This window comes from Cyprinodon tularosa, unplaced genomic scaffold (assembly GCF_016077235.1).
Source record: "Cyprinodon tularosa strain WSP-4 unplaced genomic scaffold, ASM1607723v1 ctg415, whole genome shotgun sequence".
Classification (NCBI taxonomy): domain Eukaryota; kingdom Metazoa; phylum Chordata; class Actinopteri; order Cyprinodontiformes; family Cyprinodontidae; genus Cyprinodon; species Cyprinodon tularosa.
In genome coordinates, this window is record NW_024039136.1 from 366,714 (window position 1) to 394,434 (window position 27,721).

The following is a 27,721-nucleotide window of genomic DNA, read 5'->3' on the forward strand; positions in this document are numbered from 1 at the left end:
AGATGACATGTTATGTAAGAACATCCTCTCAGATTGCAACACATGAATTAAAACTGTCTTCCATCACTGATCTGTGGTCAGTGCTAAATTGCAAACTCTACTTCCTCTTTACTAGAGCCATGCATGGCAATGTAATATGGACCATGATGTAGGATGGCAATATGCTCTGCAATGGTTGGTTAATTCACTGGCTTTGTCTTCCTTTTGTATCTCTGCTTCTTTCTCTATGTCTGCTTCTGCCTCCTTGAACCCCAGTCGACAGAAGGCCGCTCACACTGAGCCTGGTTCTGCTGGAGATTTCTTGCTGTTAAAAGGGATTGTCGCTACATGCTTATTTGCTGTCGAGTCAATGAGTCGATGCAGTCCGCTGGCTTTTCTTAGATGGAAAATTTTGAAACAATCAGACTCTATTATCTGGTTGAATTGTCTCTATAAAGTACCTTGAATTGACATGTGTTGTGAATTGGCGCTATATGAAAAAACTAAATTGAATTGTATATGTTTTGCTAGGTTAAGTTCTTGGGTCTTTAAATAAAGGCTAAGTTGTAAAGTTCCCTTAAGAGGCCCTTTAGTTCACCTCTGTGCCACACCCCAGGTCAATAGATACTTTACATCCCCAAATGTATGACCACAAAAGTCTAATCTAAGTCAGACATGACGCAAATATATATATATATATATATTTTTTTTAGGAGGATGAGCTAAGTAAAGTAAATTGCTGATAATCTTTCTACCAATCTGGACTGGTAATTTAACTTTCTGTGAAATGATCAAAGAGTTGGGGAAAAAGTACAGCCCGTTCTTCCACCATCCATGCAGTTATGGGTTCTTGAGAAAAGGTTTAAAAAGCTGGTTTCTAGGATATGTGACTCACCAGTATGATTGCAAAGCCATCCAGTTTTACCACTAAAACAAATTGAAAGTAGGGTGGAAAGTAGACTGAAATCCAAAGTTTGTCCTTACTGCTTCTGCAACAAATACACCGCCTTGTTTAGCAGTCTGAATCACACAGAGATAACATTTACTTTAGTTTTATTATTTGTAGCTATTCACGGGAGAAAAAAAGGTTGTTTTAAATGTTTTTTTCTTTATTGCTCATTATTGGGCATCGTCTTTGCAGTCTGCATCTCTACTGAAGCCTAATTATACATAAAGAGTGGTTGCAAATCCACAGTCTCCACAACAACACCAAAACAGAGGGTACATCACTGTTGTCAAGAAACTACATCACTAATGTTTTTCATCAGAGAAGTCTGCAAGACTTGTCTGGTAAAATTACGGTAGTAAAGTAAAACAGTAAGTTGATATAATTAATTCTGACACAGAAAAAAATCTAATTGTGTTATTTTTTATTCCAAATAATTTTTGTTCAAGTGTTGTGTTGCAGCATCCACTGGTACCCGGACAGGGTGGAGATAATTATTTGCAGCTTTGCCTTGTTGTCCACAGGAGCTCCAAATCTTTTACTCCTTCCTACTTCAACTTACCACAGCCACCTCTTAAATGAGGTATCTGATCATTTTTGTGCAATTACACACAATTTCCTTGCCCACACTCCCTATACCCCTACATTTAAAGCTGCTGCCAGTCTCACTGCCACCAACCTACCCACTTACTCTATAATTGCAAGGTGGAGGTGTGCAAAAACAGTTTGTTGGAAAATGCATTCCCATTTAAAGGCTTAGAAATTTTAGCTTTGCAAGTACAATATTAAATGTAGCACATAATGGATATGTTTTTATTGGAACAGCAAGAAATATCTGATTTTTTTTATTGCAAAGGTGTTTATGTCTTTTTAGCAACCAATTTTGACAGAAGCTTTCATTTGTTTCCATGGTGGGCTTAAACCAAACACAAGGTCAGAAAGTAATGCTGAATGTCCCTTCTTTCCCTACATGGATGCGATAGGATCAGACCAATATTAATGATGTGTAACACCAAAACTAGGGTGCTACAAATGATCAAATTGGCTTAGCCAGTTAGAGTTCATCTGTCCTTTGGTGCTCTTCAGTGCAGTTTGTTGATGGCCTTTTATCATTCTGGCTACCCTAACAACTTTCCATCTCCAGGTAAGAAGCTTGTTCACAAAAATCCATCCAACAAAATAACTTTTTTATTCACTTATACTGATCCAGTTATCTACACCCAAATGCACATGCACATTATATTAACCAGACAGACACAAACACACACACACACCTACCAATACACAAAAACAAGAAATGGATGAAGGTCAAATAAACACATGATATAACATCTATGTGGCCTACCTACATGTGGGGGGAGGCGAGGCACCACCCATCACTGGCACTCTAGTTGAGGGAGAAACACTGGTAAGTGACCACGATAATCTAAGGGAAGATGATTATCTAAGTGAATCAATTACCTGGTTTAACAGTTCAGTCCAACTCCTAAGAGTGAGGCAGGATCCAGCTGATGGACTGCCAAACAAGTGTCCCTGATGCAGCAACCTTTGATGAACAGGCAGGAGTCCAAGCCAGGTCAGGGTAATAGATCAGAACAGGACAGTTCTGAGATCCAGGAGTCCATAGCCCGGTCAGGGGTTCCGATCACAACTGAAACAGGCACAGCCTTGGTTCCATGAATGCTGATTTAAACTTCAAAACTAGGCCGTCTGCGTACTGTAGGTGTCGCAGTGAACACAGAGACGTCTCCGCAGACACTCTGCTGCACCTCTCCCAAATTGTAGGTGACCAGAGGCCTCTGATTGGTCAAATCTACATCTGCTCCACACTATGCGTATCTCCTGTTTGGTACCTTACCGGCTTGTTTTGTTTGCATGCCTGCTATTGCAGAAAACGACGAGAAGAAGTTGGACCAGCTAGTAGAGTGTGGTGCGTGAGAACGCTGGAACCCTTTTTCCAACCGTATCCCTGCTCTTTTTCGCCCTGATGTCTCTCCGTTGTCGGACAAACGTGCCCCTATTTCCTTGCTGCCTCTGCAGTATCTAGACCCACAGCTATTTCATGATCTTCCCCTTTTGTGTTATTGCGTGGAATAACAAAACACAGACCACGCTTCAATATTGGGGATAAGTCAAAATTATAAGTATAACCAGCCCTTTAGTCCACAGAGAGTTCAGGCAGGATCAGGATTCCAAGACTCCAACAGAGAGTTCAGGCAGGCACGTTCAGATACAGACAGGCAGAACTTTAAATTAGCTCCCTCCAATGAGCCTAAACAGGAACAGGGCACACTCAGCGGACAAGAGTCAGGACATGATCAGGAAACACCAAGACGAGACAAAAAACCCTCTGTAACCACTGGCCTCTGAGAAACAGCACATGAACTTTAGAAATCAGCCATGATCTGAAACTAAAACTCTAACAAATGAACAAACAAACATACAATGATCTGGCCCCAATAGCTGGGATGAACTATATATATAGCAGCAGGCACAGGTGGATAAGATGAATGATAATTAGTAACCGACGAGGGTTAGGCAGGCCGCAATCATGACATGGATGCTGAATACCGTCTTGATTTAATAAAGGCAATCTGTCATGATCTTTGCATCTATGGCTGGATTTGGCTCTATTCTTACATCTGTTTTGCTTCACCCAGAGTTCATTGTCTCTGATGAGATACACCTGTTCCTGCTTCTATTTAAGCTACCTGTTACTAGCCATTGGTGCCACATTATTCGAGCCGAGTGTCAGACTATTCTAGCGTACCCTGTTGTGTTTTGAGTGCCTGATCCAGACCTTTTTCTGCCCCCACTTCTGAGTTTTGGTTGCCCCTGTTCTGCTTGATCTATTTCTGGTACTTGGATTCTGCCTGTTAACAACCTTGGACCTGTCTTCTGATCCAGGCTTGGATTATCCCTCTGGATTTGTCTGCTCCTACTTATATCCTGGAACTCTGGGAGCGGCTTCGTCACAAGCTACGGAGTAACCACTCCTCCGGACTTCACTCCTTCATCTGGGCACACACTGAACTTTACCAGGTCAGTGACTGTCATGCTCATTATCGTTTCCTGAGTTCTAAAGTCACTGACCTGAGTTTACGTCTCTGCGGAGAATCCAGTGAGCCCTCCCCAGCTGACTTGCAGCCACACGTTCACTTTTAATAAACGCTTGTTTAGAAATCATTCTAACACAATCAAACAATTATGATTCTGTTGTGATAGTTATTTTCCTTAAAGCGCATCTGCTTGTTCATATAATATGTCTAAAAATGTTGCAACAAGACATGTGAAAACAAGTTTAGAAATGATGTAGTACCTACCTGTGCTGAGTGTCTTTGCAGCTAATCAGAATCAGAATCAGAAATACTTTAATAATCCCAGAGGGAAATTACTACTTCAAAGAAAAGAATGGGTCTTCTGTCATCTCTACCTATATCTGGTATCTATCCTCTATCTGTCATTTTAAGTGTACAACCATGTCCATCTAAAATGTTTCAAGCTGTGCAGTATTCTACATTTTCCAATAAACCTTTGAGATCCATACATATAAGCATTTATGTCAATAGTAAATCGATAACAAGTGGGTTCTATTATATGACATCTGCAGGCTTTTGATTGCACTGGATTTTATTTAGAGGTATCAGAGTGAAGGAGCATAAATTGAGAAGTCATGCCGTGTTTTTTAGACTACACAAATTTGAAAATCATAAATCAATTGCCCCACCCTTCAAAAGTTATCTACACTGTGTTTTACAATGTCACATAAAAATTAATTAAACATATTGAAGTTGCACTATTAGAATGCCCTATGTGGGAAAATTTAGGGAGTATTGACACTTTTTCAAGGCACTCTAGGTATTTGACTCAGAATGACAATGACAGAAGATATAACAATAACAGTTTTATGAGGGTTACCTCAAAGTTTCTAATTAGTTGGTGGGTAAGTTTCTAATTAGTTGCTCGGCCTCGGCAGATGGCCGCTCACACTGAGCCTGGTTCTGCTGGAGGTTTCTTCCTGTTAAAAGGGAGTTTTTCCTCTCCACTGTCGCTACAAGCATGCTTAGTGTGGGGGATTGTATTTGAGTCAATGAGTCAATGCAATCAACTGGTTTTCCTTAGATAGAAAACTTTGTATCAATTTGACTGTATGATCTGGTTGAACTGTAAAGTGCCTTGAGATGACATGTGTTGTGAATTTGGCGCTATATAAATAAACTGAATTGAATTGAATTGAATTAAGAAATGAAATGAAGCAAGACATTATATGTCACCAAAACACCCTGAAAAAATGCAGCGCTGTGTGCACCACAATTATGTTATTTTTTGTTTTATGCTAGCTGTGAGAAGCCACTAAGGAAAAGTGATATATTTTTATTAGATTTTTCCACTCTTACCTTAGCAGAAAAATTTAGGACTTTTACCTTCAAGCAACAACCAATATGAAGGGTAATCTGTTGTTATTACTTTGTGTTTGAGTTCCACAGTAGAGAGAGTGACCTTCTCATGTGTTACATCAAGGGAGACAGACAGCAAGCGTCAAAGTGGTAATTTTCTCATGACACACCAATTTCCATAAAAATGCCAGCCTGTACTCAATTTGATGTCAGCTGCATGCTAAACTGCAGTAAACAGAATGGCAGACATCCAAGTCAAGCTTTCCATATTGACTTTCTGGCACGGCTCTGAATTTTTAAGGTTTATCAGGGCTTCACTGGAAGCATGTAATTTACTTCATAAAAAGGCTTGAATTTCTACTCCGTCTCCTTTCAAATCCATACAACCATGATGTCATTACATATGCTGGAAGTAATCAGGTCTGCCATTCATTGTCAAAAAAGCAATGGTTACAGCTTACGGGGCAACCCTATTTTAAAGTCTGCTATCTACTTTTTATTTATTATTTGATTTCAATGAAAACAAAACTATTTTCATGAATGTAAAATAAAACACACAAATCTTAATCTTGTAAATCTGCATTCACACCATTACCTGCTGATGTCATTACAGCAATAAGAAAACAGCAAACTCCTGTCAGTCATCACAATTGCCCTGTAGAGAGTTTGTGACAAAGGGAAACCAGGGCATGCAGTAGGTCTTTTCCTATTAATAAAGAATGAGAAACAAACTAAATAAAGCATTAGGTTTTGAAGTTTAGCTGAGACACAGATTAAATCAGACAGTAAATGAAAGCCACATTTACTGCCTGTCATTTTAAATTTTTTGTATTAAGAATTTCCCAAATGTAATGAGGGGATGCCTGCATTTTACCACAGTAAATGCCTAATAGGGTAACAACGGTGTAAAAAACATTGTGCAGTTTCCTGATCTACAAATACCACTGATGGGACATAGGATTCTTTTAGAGTTAGCCTATTCACCATAATGATACTTAACTGGTTTCAGCTATTTACTGGTTAAGAACAAAGTTCAGTGATAGAAAAATAAAATCAATTGTTCAAGCACCCTGTTTTTGTACACCTCCACCTTGCAATTATTGATCCTTTGAAAAGACAGCAAGTAAATATAATTTGAAAGGCCACAGCATGAAGTGATGCATGGGAGTAAGACCAAATTCAGATGGACAGAAACCCTAACCTACCTGGGTCAAAATTACAATTTGCAGCTATATTTCTACTGCTATAAGTTGGGCCAGTAGATGACAGTCTAGCCTACAGGCCACGTACAGAGCTATTGCTGCTAATATCTCAATGCTCTTTCAAGAGCAAGGGTTTCCAGGTCTGGTCCTTTAGACCTACTATCCTGTACAGCAAAATTCAATAACAAGACAACTCAAAATGCTAAAGAGAGCACATAAAAGAAGTTACTCTACACTGCAGTGGCATAATAAAGGTAGGCAAAGAAAAGCTAGTCTCTGCACTTATAATGCTAACATTCTGAATTTTCTTTAAAAAGAACTGGCAATGGCAACTCCAAACAAATATTTTTTAACCTTGATTTAAAGCATATTGGGGTTTCAGCACTTTTGTAGTCTCTTTGGACTTTGTTCTCATACGTGTAGCAAAAGAACTAAATGCTACCTCTTTATTCTTGCTTCTAGACATGCATAGTAGACTTGAACAAGACCTTAGAGATATAGTCATTTAATACACTAATACGTCTATAATGTACTTTATTGCTAAGTTATTCAGGTAAATCAATTCAAAAATACTTTATTAATACCAAAGAGAGATTCATTGTTTCAGTACAATCTGCTCTGTCCTTCCTTGTAGACAGCTTCACAGTTGTGTCTCCAGTCTAGTTTGTTGTCTAGGTGAACACCGAGGTACTTTTGCTCCTCCACCACTCCTCCACCTACTCTACTTTTTCTCCCATGAAGATGATTACCTCACATACAGTGTTGGCAACGGCAGAAGGCGGGATGCAAATGGTTATAACAAAACACTGGTAAACTCTATGGGCAAATAATATGGTCGGAAACCAACTGCTTACAGTTGAATATCTTGGCCGGAGCCCCAGATATGAACCTGCAGCAACATTTCAGTAAAACGCGTAATGCTGCATTGCCAATATTCTGGCTGTGTTCTTGCTAGGGCTTGGACTTCTTATAGTTTCCGTAAAATCTCATATTGCCCATGATGACTGATGGAAGAGATGGCTTATATTTCTTGTTCCTCTCTCATCTCCTTGCTCATGCTCTGCATCAAGGGCACCTCGTTTTCAGCTCAGCTGGTACTTGCGGAAATAGTTGATGTATTATTTAAGGTTTAGAGTTGTTCATTTCCTGCTCCTGTATGTAAAAATTCTACTTGCTTTGGTTGCTGTGGTTACACATCATAAGAAGTATCTAAAAGGAACAAATATCAGTAAAACCTTTCCAGTAGCATTCAATAACAGAATCGAAAAACATCGGAAAAAAGAAACTGATGCACAAGTGGAGAAACTAAAGTTCTTTTAAACAAGATAATCAGGGTCCAGCTAGCAGAGCTACTCCAAACTGCAGCCACCTTAGGCAACAAATTATTAGAATATTATTTTTATATTATTTTATTTCTTTTTTTATATATACGTATTTTACATTTTATTTGATAAGACACAGAGACCAGGCATGGGACCAAGGATTTGGAACTAGAGTGATGAGCTCCACTTTCTCAGTTTTAGAGATGAAGTGGGCAGGAGCATTTTTGATCAACTACAGCTATCTGATTGACTTTATATGCATACCTGTTATAACACTGTTTTAGTAAACAATTTGAATAAATGAGCTTGTCTTTTATGTGTGTCTGTCCTGTTTTGCCTGGCAATCTGGGAATCAATCGATCAATCAATGTCTAATTGCTAGTTACTAGTCCAATAGATTTGCTTTCACAAGCAATCTAATGGTTGTTGCCATTAGATTCTGTTTGGTAATTATATATGAAATTTTACAAAAAATGATTTGGGGGATAAAATTGTATGCAACAGACATGGAGGTGAAAAGGAAGGCAAGAAAGGGAGAGGGGATAAGAATTAAGGGGACAGAGACTGCAAAGGGCTAAGACTCTCAGGGCAGCAGCAGCAAGCCAGCAAGGTCTGCCGGCAACCGGTCATGCTCAAAATTGAATTGGATGAGAGTACAGGTGTCTGAGAGGCATATCACCCCCACAATCCGAGACCCCACATGGCCAGGAGGCCAAAGCCCGGCCTGACAGCCAACAGGAATGAGACAGCGCCCATATAGTACCCAATCCTTTACCATGAGAGCCATCGCCATGCCAGCAGATACAGGTACCCCTAACCGGCAGGGAGTCTAAGAAGGGGGAGGAGACTGTTCCTTTCATGCTTGGAGCCTACCTATTCCAGTAGGTAGGAGGGGAGCCAAGCACAACCTGCTTGACATTTTCACATGCATCCAGTCCCATTCACACAATCCCACCCGTACAGACAAATGCAAACACTCAACTGAAACATACACTGGAGCAGAAACAAAACATAAACACATAAATACACTATCCTCCTATGTGTAGGGGCCAATCCCCCTAGGAAGAACCAGGTCCCAGTAATAGACTACCAGCTCTCCAATGCGGTAAAGGGCTGGTTATACTCCCAGCAGTGTGTTGCAGTGAGCTTGTCAAAGATATTTTTGATTCATGCCCAACATTGAAGCATGGTCTGTGCTATGTTATTCTGCGCAACAAGGCAAGAGGGACAATCATGAACTAGCTGTGGGTCTAGATACGGCCGAGGCGGTGAGGAAGTGGGGGCATGCTTGTGCGATAATGGAGGGACATGAGGGCAAAAAAGAGCGAGGATCCAGGTGGAAAAAGAGTCCCAGCGTTCTCCTGCACCTCACTCTTCTGGCTGTTCCAACTTCACGAGTTGTTTCCCACAATGACGGTCATACAAACAAAACAAGCTGGTAAGGTACTAAACAGGAAATACACATAGTGTGGAGCGGATGTAGATTTGACAAATCAGAGGCCTCCTGTCTGTGGTCTCCTACAGTTTTGGAGAGGTGCATTTGAATTCACTGCGACAGACATGAGACGACTTGGTTTCTGAGTATAAATCAGCCGTAAGGGGCAGGCAGCCTGAGCTCTCAAGACAGGGGCTGGGACTGGGTGCCACTCAAGGAAGAAAAACCCAAGTGTAGCACAAGTCTAGCTCCAAAAAACACTCCAGACCCATCCCCAGGAGTGACACCTCCACCAGGACTCCATGAAACCATTCCATAAACTGGACACCCACCCTTATGATACCAGATCAGGCAGCCAAACTATCGAAGAGCCCACCGCAGCCAATCCCAGCTACTTCAGGACCCCCACGCCCATACGTATGTAATTTCTAAGTACCTTGTGAACCAGTTTCTGAGGAGGCTTATTTTCTCAGTCTAGAAGAGATAAGCCACTTTTCAAAAAAGTTTTATGTTGTAAATAACAGAGTTCTATAACATATTCAGCTGTTCATGCAAACTTTAGTTCAGTTAAATCTATATTATCCTACCTGAAATTTAAATTTAGAACAAATTAGACCCAGTCAGCATTTTGTATGTTTTCTCTAACAAGGCAAGAAAACTTCCCTAATTTGTTTGCGTAGGATTGCTGTTGTTTTTTCAACGTATATAGTTTTAAAAAGTTATTTGTATAATTTAGGGAAAATCCTTATTTGACTTTTGTATAATGTAGAACCTATTTATTTTGGCAAGAATACAGGACTTCAATCTGTACTTTTAAGTTTGTATTTAACACTAATACTTTAGAAAGAGTACTTTGAACACTTCTGAATATGCAAGTTTTCCACGAATCCCTCAGAATGAGCTGTGTGTGGAGCTAATGGTCAGTTTGACGCTTAAGGGTAGGGAACCATAGGGGAGATATTTAACAGCTAGTGGGTGTGGGGCACAAACACAGCTGTGTTTAGTCGCACTTTCACGCAGGACGTCCCCGTGTCCATGTGGAGGACCGTTATCCTCACTCTCTCCTCCCTCCACGTCCTTTCCTCAAACACTGCTGCTACGGAAACATAAGTGGCTGCTGCAGCAATTAGGGAGCCACGCCTGCTGAGCTCTAATTTCTCTGAATTGTGCTCCTTATATACAACCACTCTTTGTTGCTGATGAAAGTTGTATCTAGTTGCTGCAGGTCTCCTCGCCTAGAAAACGCTCTAATATCAGTTTTAATTATTCTAACATCGCGAGAGCTTACAGTAAGACCCCTCAGGGGCCGGTCTTTACGAGCAAGACATTAGAATCCCGTCGGTCACTCTGACCAGTACCACCCCAGGCGAGAGCCATGGAGTACCTCAGGTTCTGTATAGTTTTATCATGCTGCGTAAAGTTTGGAAGTTCTGTTCTCTCAGATAATGCGCCTCAAACCCCCCCGCCTATTTCTAAAGGTAAGACATTGTTCACTTTTTGTGCCCTTATTTATTTAATTCTGCTCTTAAAGTGTGTTAATATTTGCATGGAACCGTCAGACAGATAAATCTTGGTTTATGCTTAAATTATTACTTATATATATTAAAAAGATGTAACTGCAGCTTGTGATGCGCAGGTTGCTTACATACACAAACATGTATATGCAGCGTGATAATTACACGACTGTGTGGTTTGTCGCTGTCTCGTGTCGTTTTATGTTTTTTGGCTTCGCTCAGCTTTTATGTTACAGTTGGGAGGCTGTAAAAGTTTTAGTGCAAGAGACAGCTAATTGGAGTAGAGGGTCTTTGATGTTTTTTTCTTTCTTTAAGCATTATACTGGACAGTTTAACAGTATTTATGCAGAACATAAAAGCTTCGAGTGTGAAACAAACAAACAAACAAACAAAAAATATAGGCTATTGTTCATCTATCCAAAAAGATATTAAGTTTAAAAATAGATATGTGCGTATTTGTGTTGAGAAAAACACCTCCTCTTTTTGAAAATGGGCTGCTAAATCCCTGAGTCTGACTTTTATGGACCTGACTGATAATACTTTCCATGGTTGCTGGTGAATTACACCAAATTACACTTAAATCCCATCACACTCACACAGAGGTCTTGTAAAATTTTAAAGGCTAGAATGTATAATATTTATCTTTAGTCTGAAAACACTAAAATAGATAGACTGGGACAATAACTCTTTGCCCTTCCTGCATGGGGTTTGCAAGTTAAAATGATAAATGACACACCAGAATCTTCATGTCATGAGTGGACTAAGATTTCATAGCTTCCTTAACAGATCTGATTTGGGCCTAAGCCAGTCACCCTTCAGCCACAGTTGCAATATCTCTGTTAATTTTACCAATACTCATTCTTGTGCTATTTGTTTAAATTCTCTTAGCACTTTTTATACTCTTCAGTTTTTAATCAAGGGCGTATAATGGGTTACTTTTGCTTTTTGAGATGAGATTGTGTGAGCAAATTATCCTGAATAGCTTTTTATCTGTTGTGCACAGACTACAGATTAGGGTGAATTTTAAGAAGACAGAATAAATAAAAAAAGTTCTGAAACCCCTCAAAAGCTAACAGGTTCTCCGATTGTCACACCATTTTAGAAGATTTGAGCTATTTAAAACAACTAAAAAAAAACAAAAAAGTTATAGCTATTGCATTCAATACTATTTGTAAAGACTTAATATCTATACTATATTCTTTTAAACAAAACACATAGTCCCTGTTTTCTGAACATGTTCCATTTTAATAGGCTTCAATTACATCTGCAGATGGTGCCTGTCTTGGTCCACAGGGATAATTTCCAGAGATTTTCAAGCTCTGGAAAAGCTCTGGACAACAGCATCTTTTATGGTAGATGCACCCCTTAGCCTTAACCAAATTTTACTTAAGCGTATAGGAATAGAGAAGCGTTTTTGTTTGTAAAACTGGCAAACTTTTAAAAAATCCGCTTGGGACATATTAAAAAACTTAAATTAGCTAAAATATGTCATCTGCTCTTTTATCTGTTGATATTTCCTGTGATTGTTTATATGCTTGTCTACAAAATTACTTAGTACACATTAGAGATAATAACTTTAAATAACCTCAACTTAGAATTGACTTACTCTCTCACATTACCTATTTATTAAGCATCTGTTAATAAATTGTAAGTACAAGGTTACAGACATACAGCGGGCTGCACGGTGGACAGTGGGTAGCACTGTTGCCTCGCAGCAAGAAGGTTAAGGGTTTGATTCCAGGCCCAGTCTTTCTGCATGGAGTTTGCATGTTCTCCCTGTGCATGCGTGGGTTCCCTCTGGGTACCCTGGCTTCCTTCCACAGTCCAAAAACATGAATGTTTGGTTAATTGGCATCTCTAAAAGTTGTTTTTAGGTGTGTGTGTGCATGGTTGTGTGTCTTTGTGCCGTTCTGCGACAGACTGACAACCTGTCCAGGGTGCACCCGCCCTCTCGCCCGTAGACTGCCAGAGATAGGCACAGACCCCACCACGACCCTGACAAGGTCTAAGCAGGAGATGGATGGACAAACACATAGCAAAATGCCTGCAGTATAGCTCATTTCTTAAGTTTTCTATAGTATACAATTATAGATTAAATTGACTTATTATTTTTTTGAGGGAACTTGCAATTGGAGCATACATTAAGTATTCCCGCACAGCACCATAGGACTTAAGGCTGATTTATACTCAGAAACCAGGTCGTCTGGGTGTATATCGCAGTGAATGCAAATGTGCTCCTTCCCCTGCTGCAGACACTCTGCTGCACCTCTCCAAAATTGTCTACATCCACTCTACACTATTTGTATTTCCTGTTTGGTACTTTACCGGCTTGTTTTGTTTATATGATCATTATTGTGGAAAACAGCTTGTGAAGTTGGACCAGCTAGAAGAGCGAGGTGCGTGAAAAAGCTGGGACCCTTTTTCCACCTGGATCCCCGGTATTTTTCATCCTCATGTCCCTCCGTAGTATAACCAACCCTTTACTCGTATAGACAGGGCTGAAACAATGAATTTAATTCACTGTGATTAATTGATAAATTCGATCATTGTCAAATAATTTAATAACTGAGTTATAATTAGCCATTGTATACAGACTCTAAAACATTCCTTTTGCTGAGATCAGGCCGCTTAGAGCAGTAATGAACTGTGTGACCCCTTTAAAAGTTTGCCTGGTTTGAATAACTTGAGATCACTTCAGCTGTAACATAAGTAGTTTTAACAACTGGTCGTTTTTGGGCAGTGGGTGGCCTACAGCATTCCCTCCAACAATGCCCGTATCAGAAGTTATATAAAATAATTTATTTTTTTCTCCTCACCACATACATACATTTTTAAGTAGATCCTAAAGCTCACCACATTGTGATTGCTTTCCTCAATCTCTTCACCAGTTGTACCCTTCTGTGATAGAATCTCAGAGATACACCAGGATTCAACAATGAAAGGAGGCAGTGGAATATGCAGGAATGTAGAGCCTAGCTGGGAACAGTGCTCATGGCTGTTAGTTTGGTGAGCTTTGGAAAGTTACAAAAATGTGGGCATGCAGACTGATGCTGTACAACCATCTGAAAGGGGCCTTTCACTTAAGTCTTACTGTTTGAACAACACTTGTGACAAAGTACTAAATTTAACATATAGGTTTTATGTTGTGAGGCAGAGACCCTGCAAAGTTTTGTGCATGATTCCAATACTGAGTATTTTACCATAACACAGATGTCAAACTGTATTTTTCTAGATATTTTGAGACAGATTGATACATCGGTCGGCCAATATTTTGGGACGATATAATATCTATATACATATTTTTTATTGTATCTACCTAGGTCGATAAATGCATGTGTTTGTTGATTCACTAGCACCATATTTGTTGATTTATGTGAAGCAAATGCTGTCTAGTTGTGTGGTTTTTAGAGGACCCAAGTGCACAGATGGAAGCTGAGGAGGTTTCTTGCAGATTTGAGCAAAAAAGTAAAACAAAAAACAAAATCCAAAGTCCAGAGCTGATTTATATTGAAAACTGTCATGATGGGGTCTAAGAGAGTAAAGCCCAAGATGCAGAACACACACGGAGAACGTTGGTAAAAAGTCCAAAGAGTTTATTGTAACACAAGCACGTAGTAAATATGCAGGAACAGTTCAGTCCGGGGCTGGTTCACTGGGGTATGCGCGGGGAACGGAGGATGGCTGGTACTCTGAGATCATGTGGGGCTAAGCTTCTAGCTGTGAGCTTAGCAAGGCTAAGTTGGATCTGAGCTTCCAGCTCAACACAGAGAACAACAGGGGATTATCCACACGGAAACCTCTGGGGAAACTCCTCGAAGAAGTCTTCTGGTTTCATCCACATAGGGATCTGTGGGTTGGCTCACCAGGGCAGTTTAGCAGGTTGGGCTTCCCAAGAGCTTCTGGCTTGAGACTGGTTTCCTGTGACGCAGCTCTCCCAGAGCTGCGGGTCAGAGACAGGGTTCCAGTGAGGGTGCTCTCCCTAAGCTTCACCAGGAGACAGGAGGTTAAGCTCATCCAGAGCTTTCACGAGAAGACAGGAGGTTAAGCTCATCCAGAGCTTTCACGAAGAAACAGGAGGTTAAGCTCATCCAGAGCTTTCACGAGGGACAGGATTCCTGTGAGGCAGAGATAAGGAAGATATTAGAATCTGGTCTCGACCTAGGAACAACCAAGACTCAGTTATTAGCAGAAGGTTCAGGAAGCTAACCAACTAAGATCAACACTGCGGCGTGGAATCAAGGTCAGGCAGGAGCTTATAAAGGAGAGGTCTTCTAATGAGAGGATTAGGAACAGGTGTGAAGGAAGGTTCCAGCTCCAGAAGACCCACAGCGCATCCTGCTGGAGACAGAGGGTAATCTCCAGATCCCCACAGTAACTCCAAACCTAAGGGAAAAACAAAGAGAGCAGAAGAGGATCCTCGGCGCCCTCTGGTGGGCAAGCCTGAGGATCCCAACAGAGCCCCCCCCTCAAGGGCGGATTCCAGACGCCCCCTGAAAAAAACAGAAAATAGAGTCCAGAAAACAAAAACAACCCACCCAGGGTGGGCGAAGGGGGAAACAGGCCAGGAGGGCAGAAAACAAAAACAGAGTCCAGAACAAAAAACGATCCACTTATGGTGGACGACGGCAAAGGAAAACCCAAAAACTTTCTTGGGCACAGTCTCTGGTGGTCGGCCGAGGGACCGGTAGCGGGACAGATTCTCAGGTGACCGGCCGAGGGACCGGCAGCAGGACACAGTCCCAGGTGGGCTGCCGTGGGGCCGGCAGCAGGACACAGTCTCAGGTGGCCGGCCAAAGTACCGGCAGCAGGACACAGTCTCAGGTGGCCTGCCGTAGGGCCGGCTGCAGGACACAGTCTCAGGTGGCCTGCCGTGGGGCCGGCAGCAGGACACAGTCTCAGGTGGCCTGCTGTGGGGCCGGCAGCAGGACACAGTCTCAGGTGGCCTGCCGTGGGGCCGGCAGCAGGACACAGTCTCAGGTGGCCTGCCGTGGGGCTGACGGCGGAGGCGTAGTTGCTGCTCAGGAGGTCGACCGGTGTGATGAAGGTGGAGCAGCGTCTTAGGGGGACCACCGCCGAGCCGGAGACAAGGTTGAGGTTCAGGAGGCCGGCAGCGGGGTCGAAGGCGAAGCTGACGCTCTGGAAGTCTGCCGCGGGGCCGGAGGCGAAGCTGACGCTCTGGAGGTCTGCCGCGGGGCCGGGGGCGAAGCTGACGCTCTGGAGGTCTGCCGCGGGGCCGGAGGCGAAGCTGACGCTCTGGAGGTCTGCCGCGGGGCCGGAGGCGAAGCAGCTTATCAGGAGGATGACGCCCAAGCTTCAGCAGGTACCCCCACGGGGTACCCCGTCCCTTCCTCGGCAGCTCAGGAACAGCCGCCGACTGCGGCTCAGGAGGAGGCTCTGAGGAGAACGCCGACTGCGGCTCTGAAAGAGGCTCTGGGTAGACCATCGAGTGCGGCTCTGGAGGAAGCTCTGGGAAGACCATCGAGTGCGGCTCTGGAGGAGGCTCTGAAGAGGCCGCCGACTGCGGCTCTAGAGGAGGCTCAGAAGAGGCCGCCGACTGCGGCTCTGGAGGAGGCTCTGAAGAGGCCGCCGACTGCGGTTCAGGAGCAGGGGAGCCCGCCGATTGCGGCTCCCGATCAGGAACAGGGGAGCCCGCCGATTGCGGCTCCCGATCAGGAACAGGGGAGCCCGCCGATTGCGGCTCCCGATCAGGAACAGGGGAGCCCGCCGACTGCGGCTCCCGATCAGGAACAGGGGAGCCCGCCGACTGCGGCTCCCGATCAGGAACAGGGGAGCCCACCGACTGCGGCTCCCGATCAGTAACAGGGGAGCCCGGCGATTGCGGCTCCCGATCAGGAACAGGGGAGCCCGCCGATTGCGGCTCCCGATCAGGAACATGCAAACCCACCGACCGTGGATCCGCCTCAGGAACATGTGAACCCACCGACTGTGGATCCGCCTCAGGAACTGGGGAGGCCATCGACTGTGGTTCCTCCACAGGGACAGGAGAAAACACCCATGGAGGCTAATGTTCAGTCTCTGAGGTGGCTTGAGGCGTCTGTAGAGAGCTCTTGATGATTAGTGGTCCCTGTAGAGAGGCTCTTGGAGGCCTATCTCCATCAACTCCAAATCCTGAAGTCCTTCTAATCTTTAGCTCAGGGGTCTCTAGACGGCACAGGGCAGGCTCAGGGGTCTCTGGACGGCACAGGGCAGGCTCAGGGGTCTTTGGACGGCACAGGGCAGGCTCAGGGGTCTCTGGACGGCACAGGACAGGCTCAGGGGTCTCTAGACGGCACAGAGCTGGCTTAGGGCGACGCCTTTTCTTTCGCCGAGAGGTCTTTGGAGCTAGGCTAACTGGTTTATAGGTAGAATCTGACGCAAAATTAACTGGTTGAGAAAAGAGAATTCCAGAATGGATTACAGAATCAGAGGCTAAAGGTTCAGGCAAGGGGTCAGGTTTTAAATTAACTGGGTCATTAACTGGTTCAGGATCTGGGTCTGGCTGGCGTGTAACAGAAAGCGGTTGCTCGAAAGGGCAGAAATCATCTCTATCTCCATAGAAAAAGTTCCATAGATTAGCTTCATAGATGTGGGGAGCTCGATTAACAGGTGAGGGAACTGGTTCAGTATTAACGGTGACGGGTGCAGGTGTCTGATCAGGCTGACGGGGAACTCTAACTGTATGATGAGAATTAGATGGGTTAATCTTAAGTCCTTTAACGGATGGAGCTAAATGGAGGTCGAGAACATGAGAACTGAGGCTAGACTGGCGTGGAGAGGAACTGGAACTGGTTTATGATGCAGTGTTTAATCCTATGGCTAGTTTTATGAGATCCTCGAGGTTATCTGGTTCGACGAAAAAAGAAAGCTCTTTTCTGACGGATTCATTTAAAGCTACGAGGAAAGCTGACTTGAGTGCAGACTCGTTCCACCCGGAAACGGCTGCTCTACTCAGGAACTCTGAAGAAAATTCAGCTACGGACCTATTACCCTGTTTTGAATTCAGAAGGTAACTAGAAACGGAGAAACTAGAGGACTGAGTGAAGGTTTTTTCTAACTCTCGGATGAATTTTTCATATGTGCTGTTTGTTCTGGTTTTAAGCGGAAATTTGGTCTCCGCCCATTCGAGGGCTTCACCAGACAGAAAAGAAATAATAAAGGCTAACCTATCCTTATCAGAACGAAAATTAGAAGCGTGAAAACTGAAAAATAACCGACACTGAAATAAAAATCCCTTGAGCTTACTTGGGTCGCCAGAAAATCTCTCAGGTAGAGGAGGACCGGGTGACGAAAACGATGGGATGAGTTCAGACCAGAAAGGAGGGTTATCATCTTGACTCGGAGGTGACGGACGGAACTCCGGAAGTGACGAATCCGGAACCGGAAGTTGAACTGGCGCCATCTTGTGATTCCCACGAAGCTTGTGGGATCTTGAAACGAGTGTTTTCTTAGAGTCAAACGGGGATTTTAACTCACGGAGGGACTGAGTGTGATCAGGAGTAGGAGCGTCCTGTTTCTCAGAGCTAGGATGGAGGTGATCTGCTGGGCTTTGTGTTTGGCCGCAGTGTTCTGTCATGATGGGGTCTAAGAGAGTAGCTTCTGGCTACTCTCAAGCTTCCACCAGTCTCAAGCTTCTGGCTTGAGACTGGTTTCCTGTGACGCAGCTCTCCCAGAGCTGCGGGTCAGAGACAGGGTTCCAGTGAGGGTGCTCTCCCTAAGCTTCACCAGGAGACAGGAGGTTAAGCTCATCCAGAGCTTTCACGAGAAGACAGGAGGTTAAGCTCATCCAGAGCTTTCACGAAGAAACAGGAGGTTAAGCTCATCCAGAGCTTTCACGAGGGACAGGATTCCTGTGAGGCAGAGATAAGGAAGATATTAGAATCTGGTCTCGACCTAGGAACAACCAAGACTCAGTTATTAGCAGAAGGTTCAGGAAGCTAACCAACTAAGATCAACACTGCGGCGTGGAATCAAGGTCAGGCAGGAGCTTATAAAGGAGAGGTCTTCTAATGAGAGGATTAGGAACAGGTGTGCAGGAAGGTTCCAGCTCCAGAAGACCCACAGCGCATCCTGCTGGAGACAGAGGGTAATCTCCAGATCCCCACAGTAACTCCAAACCTAAGGGAAAAACAAAGAGAGCAGAAGAGGATCCTCGGCGCCCTCTGGTGGGCAAGCCTGAGGATCCCAACAAAAACTAAAGAACCAAAAAAGCTAGGAGACTCAAGAGAGGAATTAACCAAAATAATGACGAGGATCCAGCACAGAGTAACTGAAAAGGAGGGGTAAGTATTGGAGACAGAAACAATAGGAGAACTAATTAGCTAATAGGGAGCAGGTGTAGACAGACGTAATTAGCAGGAGCTAAGGGAAAGGAGACTGGCACAAGGGGGCAACAGAAAGTAACTTAAAAATTTAATTGCTGCTTAAATATAACACAAAATGAAAAAGAAAAACGATGATCAAGAAAATACAGAATAACATAAGTCAAAGTGTAACTGAGTATTTACGTTGTTGCACCCTCTATTTGCCATCAGTTGTTTTTTCTTTGATTTGTTAATAACTGCTTGTTTTCTGTTTAAATTAAGGCCTGTGTGACATCTGTTTTCATTGCGCAAATGTGAATGGAAGAAAGTCATATAAATGGAGGATGAAAAAGCAATATTGGCTTCAAAATGTCTTTCCCAATAACTGGTAGCATATATCAGGGGATAGGTTTTATTGATAGGGATTACTTCCAGAAAATAATCTGTAACAAACATGACATCCTTATTTCAAGGGACGTCTCACTGATTTTATCATCTGCTCCTGGAGTTTTGGATTTGTATTAAGTCAGTTAGCCATTTGTGTAGTACATTGTACTTTCATGCTGATCAACCTGATATTTCATTTTTTTAATGTACACCAAAACAAAGAAATACAAGCGGAAGAAACTGGTGTATTCGATATTTATGGGACCTAGATGGTTAATTTTGTTTTAAAGACATATTAAAGACTTGAGGGGGAAAAAAAGAAAGAAAAACCTCTCCAAAAATACAGCACCCGATCATGCTTCATGAAATTTGCATAAACATAGTCAATGTCATCCAAAAATAAAATTCCAAAAAACGCAAAAATGACCAGCAAACCCAGCAGAGTCAAACAGTACCACTTATTTAGAAAGTTAAAAGGAATACTTAGGTGAAGCTATGTATTCAACATCCTTCATTATCTAGTAAACTGTTCTTCCATCTCAGGGTAACGGCGACTTTAGATTATACAGTACCTTACTCAGACATCCTTCACGTGTCAACAGGGAGCATTTTATAGAGAAGAAAAGGAAACCCCACCTAAAGTTGTCTTTTCCTTGTATATACTGTATAACAACACTCTCTATTGCCTGCAATGCCAGTCTAACAAACTAACAAACCCTGCTGGCAGGCACAGTCTGTAATCATCCCTTAGAACATTGTCACTATATCACCACAAGGTTGGGTCTGTGCCCTCTTTTCAGCCAAACATATGTTGATCTCTTTCTTTTTATCTTTCAAAGTCTTCAACAGTCGTCGGTATAGCACTGTAAAAACTAGGTTTTAAAATCAGTCAAAGTTTACCAATGTTAATGCACTCAATATTATTGGGTGAATTTAATAGTTATTCTGATTATAGCCCAAATTTCCTTGAGCCAGGAACTTATGCCCTGATCATTGGACAGCTGCAGCCATATTTTACTTTACGTATACTGTAATATTATTTTTCTGAAACGCTGTGTTATGCATAGGTCATAACCTAATGCAACAGATCTTGTTAAAATTTCCCCTTTGGTTTTGACAGTTTACAGAATATTTTACCCAAATTGTAGGGGTTCATCAGGATATTTTTTTTTGGTAATGTGAGATGGGCCCTTGTGTTACTTTTGTTCAGTCTTTTTTCCACACTATACCAATGAAGATATTTTTCCCTGTCTTAGTACCAGAAAGGGACATAAGCACTAACCTATTGCATACCAGCTGTATTAGGTCAAAATGTTTAGAATTTGATTTAGTTGGATACTTTTAAAAATTTGAACTGTGTACAGAGGTGGATGTAACTAGGGGTGTAACAATCGTGCACTGGTTAAAAAATAGATTATTTATCCAGCTACATTAATGCAAAAGGAAAACATGAATCCAAACCGTCTTCTGTAAGCCTTTGTTAAAATTCACAAGGCAAAATCCTATAGTAAAGTGGCAAACAATTTTTTAAAATTCCATAATTAGAAAAATGCTGTTTTGAATCTAAATACTTGACATCTTTAAGAGCTTAGAAATAATGATCTGTAAATAGTTTTTTGTGAGAGGATATTAATAGTCATGTTTCCATCCACATGTCATGGCAATTTTTAACAAACATATAAAATGTAAAAAAAAAAAAAGAAATTGGGAATCAGATCTGTTTCCATCCATTTGGAGCGATTTAACCAGACGATGCAAAAGGATAAAGTCATGTGTTTATAATGAGCTTGGCTGTGATTAAAAGGACAAAGCAGTAGCAAATTAGTGAGGACCACAGATCGGCAAGGGACGAGATTTTAATGAATGTTTTGCAATCTAGTAAGTTGTACTTACTTTATTACGCTAGCTGAATTAGTTACGTTACGTGCCACCTAGAATCAAGAGAGAAATGCAATTCTAGTTGGACGCTGGTGGCGGAAACAGTAGATCAAAGGTAAATAGTCCCATGTCAGAACTTATTAGAAAAATGATTTTCCATATTTGTGTGTAAAAACTTTTGCAAAATGTAGTCGCTAACTAAAAATTTGCTGTTTCAATCAAGCTCCTCTATTTCCTCCTATTCTATTTCCTCCTATTTCAAAGCACTCATAAGTAAAGTGATCAGGTGTATATGCTAGATCAGGGGTGTCAAAGGGGTTCCAGAAAGGGCCGTGTGGCTACAGGTTTCCTTTCCAACCGAGCAATAGTACACCAAACTCCATTCATCTCATCAAGTCATCATGTTCAGATTGGACTCACTTGATGAGATGACTGGAGTCTGGTTGCTATTGCTTGGTTGGAAAGGAAACCTGTAGCCACACGGCCCTTTCTGGAACCAGTTTGACACCTGTGTGCTAGATAATTTTGTTAGATGGGCAGAAGATATCACATTATATAGATTGTTGACACATTACTGAAACTGGACTTTGTGATATTGACAATGAGTGTCTTCTTCCTTGGATGGAGGTGGATGAAGTTTACTGTAGAGAAACTAAACTTGCCTTCATGAAGTCTTGACCTCAAGCCTATAGAACTTCTCTCTGATTAACTACAGCAGATGCTGCAAAACTGGCATTAATGGATCTCTATTGGGAGCAGGAATCCATTAACACATTTGGTCCTTAAAATGAAAAATATCATCTCATCAAAGTTTATCTATAGGTAAAAAGAGATGACCAAACACTTAAATAGAGTGTGTGGGCATTAACTGGTGTATTTGTTTCATAAGTTTTATTTTGTCTATAAATATTGTAGAAAAGTGCTTATGTATCTGACTTTTTTATAATTATGCTCTTTTGTTATTTTTGTACATTAGCATTTATACCATCATTTTTTGCTTTTGTGTATTTTTATTCAGACAATTTCTAACAATTAAATCAAATTGTATGATTATTATTATTGTTTCATAAGTATTTTGCATTGTTACATAATGCTGTGGTGGACTTATTTTAAGATATCATGAAATGGGAGCAATTTAGTTTTATATTCGGTGCAGGTTTATGATCTTGCCAAAGGAATGGAAGCTATTTATGACCCGTTGCTGTTCTAATGTACTTTGCTTGGTAAACCTCATAATGTGTTGTGTTAATTTATCAGTGTGGGTTATCTTAGTAATAAGGAATTTAACAGTCTAAAGAAAATGGCCATCATAACTGTTGGTCCACCTACTGAGTCAATTATTGTTGCTGCTTTCATATAATTCTAAACTATTATTAAACCAAAATGTTATATATAAAAAAAGTACCTGGCCCAATGTTTTTCAGACCATGCCACATTCCAGGTGGTTTAGAATAAGCAGTTGAAGGTAGTCTTTTTTAAGTTCTTTTTGTGGCTACAGTGTTATGGAAGTTTTGCTAATTATTGTCAATATCAGAAAATCACTATAATTATAGATATCACAGATTTACTGTATCAAGCAAAGACACTTATAATTAACTTAATGTGACTTCTTCATTGTTCTTGTCTTACAAAGCTTTTCTTTTTATATTCAGTGTTTTTTATTCTTCATAGTCTAATCTACTTTTAGTTTTAGCAAAAGCCCTTTTCAAGGACCGATGAGTCTTGTAATGGTATAACAGAAGAGTCCTCTGATAATCTCACTTGTTCACACAAGAGGTAGCAAAGTATTGGCTGCTCCAGGAACTAACACTTACTGTGAGCCTTGGGAGGAAAGCCATTTATTTGCTTGGATGACCAAAATAGAACAGCAGTTTGTGCTCACATGCCATAATAAAATAAATCCTGATAAGTTTTCTACAAGCACAGGACACTTTCCCTTGATACTTTTCCTTTTTTAAGAGAAAATAAAGGAACTGCTAAACTGTCCCCTAAGTAATTCAGGACTTTTACACAGTAAACTGTGAAAGTTTAGTCAAATAACACTTGCAACACACAGAATACTTGCAAAGGAAAAATGGGTTGGAGTCAAGGCCTTTCTTAGTGAAGAAGTTCAGTAACACCATTTGCTACATTCCTCTCTTCATGAGCTGTTAATACTGGACTGCCAAGAGAGAATCCACTATTTATTCGTACTGGACACCCTTGCTTTAAAATCACGGCTACTGTATATAAAACCTCCCTTGTTTCCTGCTGATATCTTTATCTCAACTATGCTTTTAATCTATCAAGGAGTGAACAATATTCGGACAATGTAATTTAACTGAGCTTCTCTGTGGAACAGTGGATAGCACCGCTGCCTTGTAGCAAGAAAGTTCCGGGTTCGATTAACCGTCTGGGATCTTTCTGCATGGAGTTTGCATGTTCTCCCTGAGCATGTGTGGGTTCTTTCTGGGTACTCCAGCTCTCTCCACAGTCCAAAAAACATGTTAGGTTAATTCTATAATCTCCTTAGGTGTGATTGTGTGCATGAATGGTTGTGTCTCTGTATTCTGATAGACTGTTGACCTAGGGTGTGACCTGCCTCTTGCCTATAGGCAGTGATCTACAATGGATGGATGTAATTTCAGTTGAAGGAAGGATTTGAAATAGGACCCTTTTACGTGTCTGAGTCCAAATGAAACAATATTGTATTGCAGGATCTCTGTTTATACATTCTTACTCAAATTCCTGAAAATAACTTGTGTGGGCGACATTGTTAAACAATGTAAACAATGTAACTTTTCAAATATTTTCCGACATTGGGTTTTATTGGATGTTTTTTAATGAAATGACATGGTTTCATTTATTGCTCCATACATTCTGATTAAAATGATTCTGATTAAATTGAAAAAAATTGACATACACTATATGTTTCTGGAGGTAGATCATGTAATTTTTATTTTCTCTCATTTAAGAAATACTAATAACAGGTTTGTTTTTGAATTAGGATATGCAAAATATTGGTCTTAAAGATACTTTGGAACTGTTGAGTGTAAATGGAAAGCAACTGAACTGGACCCTGCCAGACACAAACGAACCTCGTTAAATATAGTACTAGCTCCATGGAAGGGCTTCTCGGCTTCGTTATCTCCTATTTACAGTCAGCTGACTCATTTAGTGGGTTTTCCTGCATGTCCAGATTTCCAATTCACAGATATTTTTACTTTTTCACAACACAAACTTCTTCTCAACTTATTAACAATAAATGGCATCAAAAGAGCGTGGTGCGACCTGGGGTGATGCAGAGATCGAGTCTCTCATTGAAATTTGGGCAGATGACGCTATCCAGGCAAGTTCCTGAATGTTATGGCTACCACAATTTTTTGGTGTAATTCCTGCCTTGGGAGCTGTAGTATCATAGGAGGTGAGGAACCTTGCTAGTGGGATGTGTAAATGGTTGTAAGGAACCAAGCTTATCACGGTTAACTGATCCAAGCTTAGTCCGAACTCAGCACAGATGGCTTTCAGAGGGGTAGTGTTAATGGGGCAACTGTAAGACTGAGACAACTAAAGAATGGCAGGATGAAAAATTGAAAACATGTCTTCAGATGTCTAAATATGGTTGACACGTTGATTTAGTGATGAACAACTCACTGGTTAGACCTAATTTTGGATTTTTGGATTGGTGAGGTTACAAGAAAGCTAAACCTGCTTCTTTGGGAAACATTAAAAGGAAAGCTACCCTGAACCCAAAGTTGCCATGGAAAAATCTTCACTACTTTTAATATGCTAATAGTTATAGTTTATTTTTCATATATTAGGTCAGTCGAAAAGCTATAGTATTGGTTCATTTAATATATTGATTGATGTTTTGTTTTCCTATTCAAAAAACACGGCAAAAAATATCTGAGGTAAATTGAAACCCTAACCCTATCTAAATATAACCTTTAACCATTAAAAATAGCTCAGCCCTAACATTTACCTTGCTTTGTTTGGCCGTAAGAGGTTGAAAGACTAAATCCCTTGCTCCACCTACATCCCCCAGAATACCATGGGGTATTGATCAGAGTTAAGGGGAATTGTTGGCATTCTTACTGAACATATTTTCTATTGATATTGAGCTGTTGTCAATTACAATTTATATAAATATTGCTTTTTTGCCCAGTCCTAATAGCACTTTCACTGTGCCATGTCACTTTTTGAACTGTAAATTCAGCTCAGGATTTGGAAACATACATTGTTTATAGTAGACTTTTAGTACCAGAAAGGGACATAAGCACTAACCTATTGCATACCAGGTGTATTAGGTCAAAATGTCTAGAATTTGATTTAGTTGGATACTTTTAAAACTAAAAATGAAGAGAAACAGAAACCCAAAAAGCCTGAAGCAAAAAGCATGTGCTCTAAAACTCAGATCATAATTGATCAAAGGAAGGAGGTATCATTAATTGTTTTTTGGGATATACAGCTGTGCTGTACTTGATTGAACTTCTACTGCTTCAAGGCTTGTTTTGGGTACAGTCACGGTTAGAATGGAAAAGTTATCCTTACGATTTTTTACCTTAGTAAGGTTAGCTAAGCTAGATATATTTTAAGCTAAGCTTCTTCTTTATACAATTTAGATTTAATTCGATACATCAAAAGTAAAAAAATCTTCACCTGCTCTTTACTTTATCTCCAAGCACTGGATCATTATACATAACAACGATTTTAGATCTTGGTAAAGTGCAACTGCTTTGTGTGGCACAAAATAACAACAATGTTTGAATACTTCTTGTATGTTTTACCTCATCACTTTTAAATCACAAAGAATTTGCACTTCCGGTTGTGCTTAAGTGTAAGCTCTTTCATTTTGTGATGAATTCATGTGTGAAATTAAGGGTTTGAATCATGAATTCGGGGAAATTTTATAGAAACCTTGTAACTAAAAATGGAGTTCACTAGAAGAACTGTTGCTGTTTCCTTTGTATTGCCATTCAAATTTCAAAGAAACATTTGAAATATAAAAAAAGGAAAAAGGAAAGCAAATTAGGTGTATTTCCATTAAATGGTTTCTCGCAAATTTACTAGGCTACGCAAACAGCAAATTTGTCTAAATTCGACATTACGCATTGCTGTAATAAACAGGACATAAAAGTTGCAAACTAATATGGACCACCCATATGAGCTCTTCTGGAATGTGTTGCTTTTAGGCAAGTTGCAATTGTTTTGTCTTGTCAATTAGCATTGCCGATGTAATTTGTTTTTCACATACACAAATCGAGAATAGCCATCTGATGCATCCAATTCCAATAATCAATAATATCCAAGAACACACAAACAGCTGAAATAGGCATGTGATGTAAATGTTCGCTACGTCACAACTTTCCATTTTAAAAACAGTGGAACCTATTTCAACTTTTGGTGTTTCCATCAGCCTTTTCTAATGCAATACTCCAACATACCCATAAAAAAGACTTTGATTAAAACAAAACTTGTGAGCCATGCAAGACCAGTAAAGAGGCTCAGCCTCCCACCCACAAAATTTCAAAAACCTTTTAACAACATCTTGGTGCCAGTTACTGCAGCAGACTGTCTGTTCCAGAAGAGTCCATGCCTTCAAGGGTCAATACATTTTCAGCAGCAGAAAAGGGAATGGGTCTATGGTAGGAGGGCGGTCATATTGTGACGCCTGATCAGTGTAAAACAGAAAGTTATTGTTCATTCGTTTAGGTTAGTGAGATGAGGCCTGTAATTGCGTTTAAATTTGATTCGGTGTAATTTTAAATTTCAGAGACTCTGCGGATTCTCTCTCTATCTCCATTTGTAACTAGTTTATTTTACAACTGACCAATAAATAATTTACAAGTGTTTGATGGAGCAGTACTCTCTGTCAACTAGAGGGCAGATTTGCTGTTCTTTTCAAGTAGACTTATAAAAATGTTTTAATGGGCCAATAAGTTTTTCTTTTCCTCTCTAAAGTGTTACACTTTTTAAGGAGACTTTTAGATGTCTGCCAATAGCAAATTAGTTCTCCCCCCTTATTTAGTTGCAACATATTATGAAGTAGATAAAGTGTTAGAGGAGATTTTCTCAAATACAACTACTCTGCATATTGTGGATTTCTTCCTGTTTCAGCACACCTGCCTCAAATGATTGTGTGAGCTCCTCAGCACCCTTCTAGTGCTTCAGAAAAGCCTGTTACAATAGTCATTCCTTTGTATAAGTCAGGTGTGTTGCAGAGAGGAGACACTTAAAACTTGCTGGATAGTGGTATTTGAGGACCATGATTGAGAACCACTGCTTTAACACGGCATATTGTTGATTAAAGGTTTGGAACTTGTTTTACAAAAAAAAAATCTCTTTCTCTCTCTAGTGTTATAATTGACTACTAAAAATGTGT

At 40.9% G+C, this 27,721-nt stretch overlaps 1 protein-coding gene across 2 annotated transcripts in view; it reads left to right on the plus strand.

Annotated features, from left to right (window-relative positions):
* The first annotated feature begins 10,354 nt into the window (after positions 1 to 10,354).
* The window catches only part of plod2 (procollagen-lysine, 2-oxoglutarate 5-dioxygenase 2), a 48,254-nt gene continuing 30,887 nt past the window's right edge, over positions 10,355 to 27,721 (plus strand). For both annotated transcript variants that reach the window (XM_038298786.1, XM_038298787.1), the window contains exon 1: positions 10,355 to 10,759. In XM_038298786.1, coding sequence (XP_038154714.1) covers positions 10,657 to 10,759 — 103 coding nt within the window. In that variant the 5' untranslated portion in view covers positions 10,355 to 10,656. The remainder of the gene's footprint in view (positions 10,760 to 27,721) is intronic.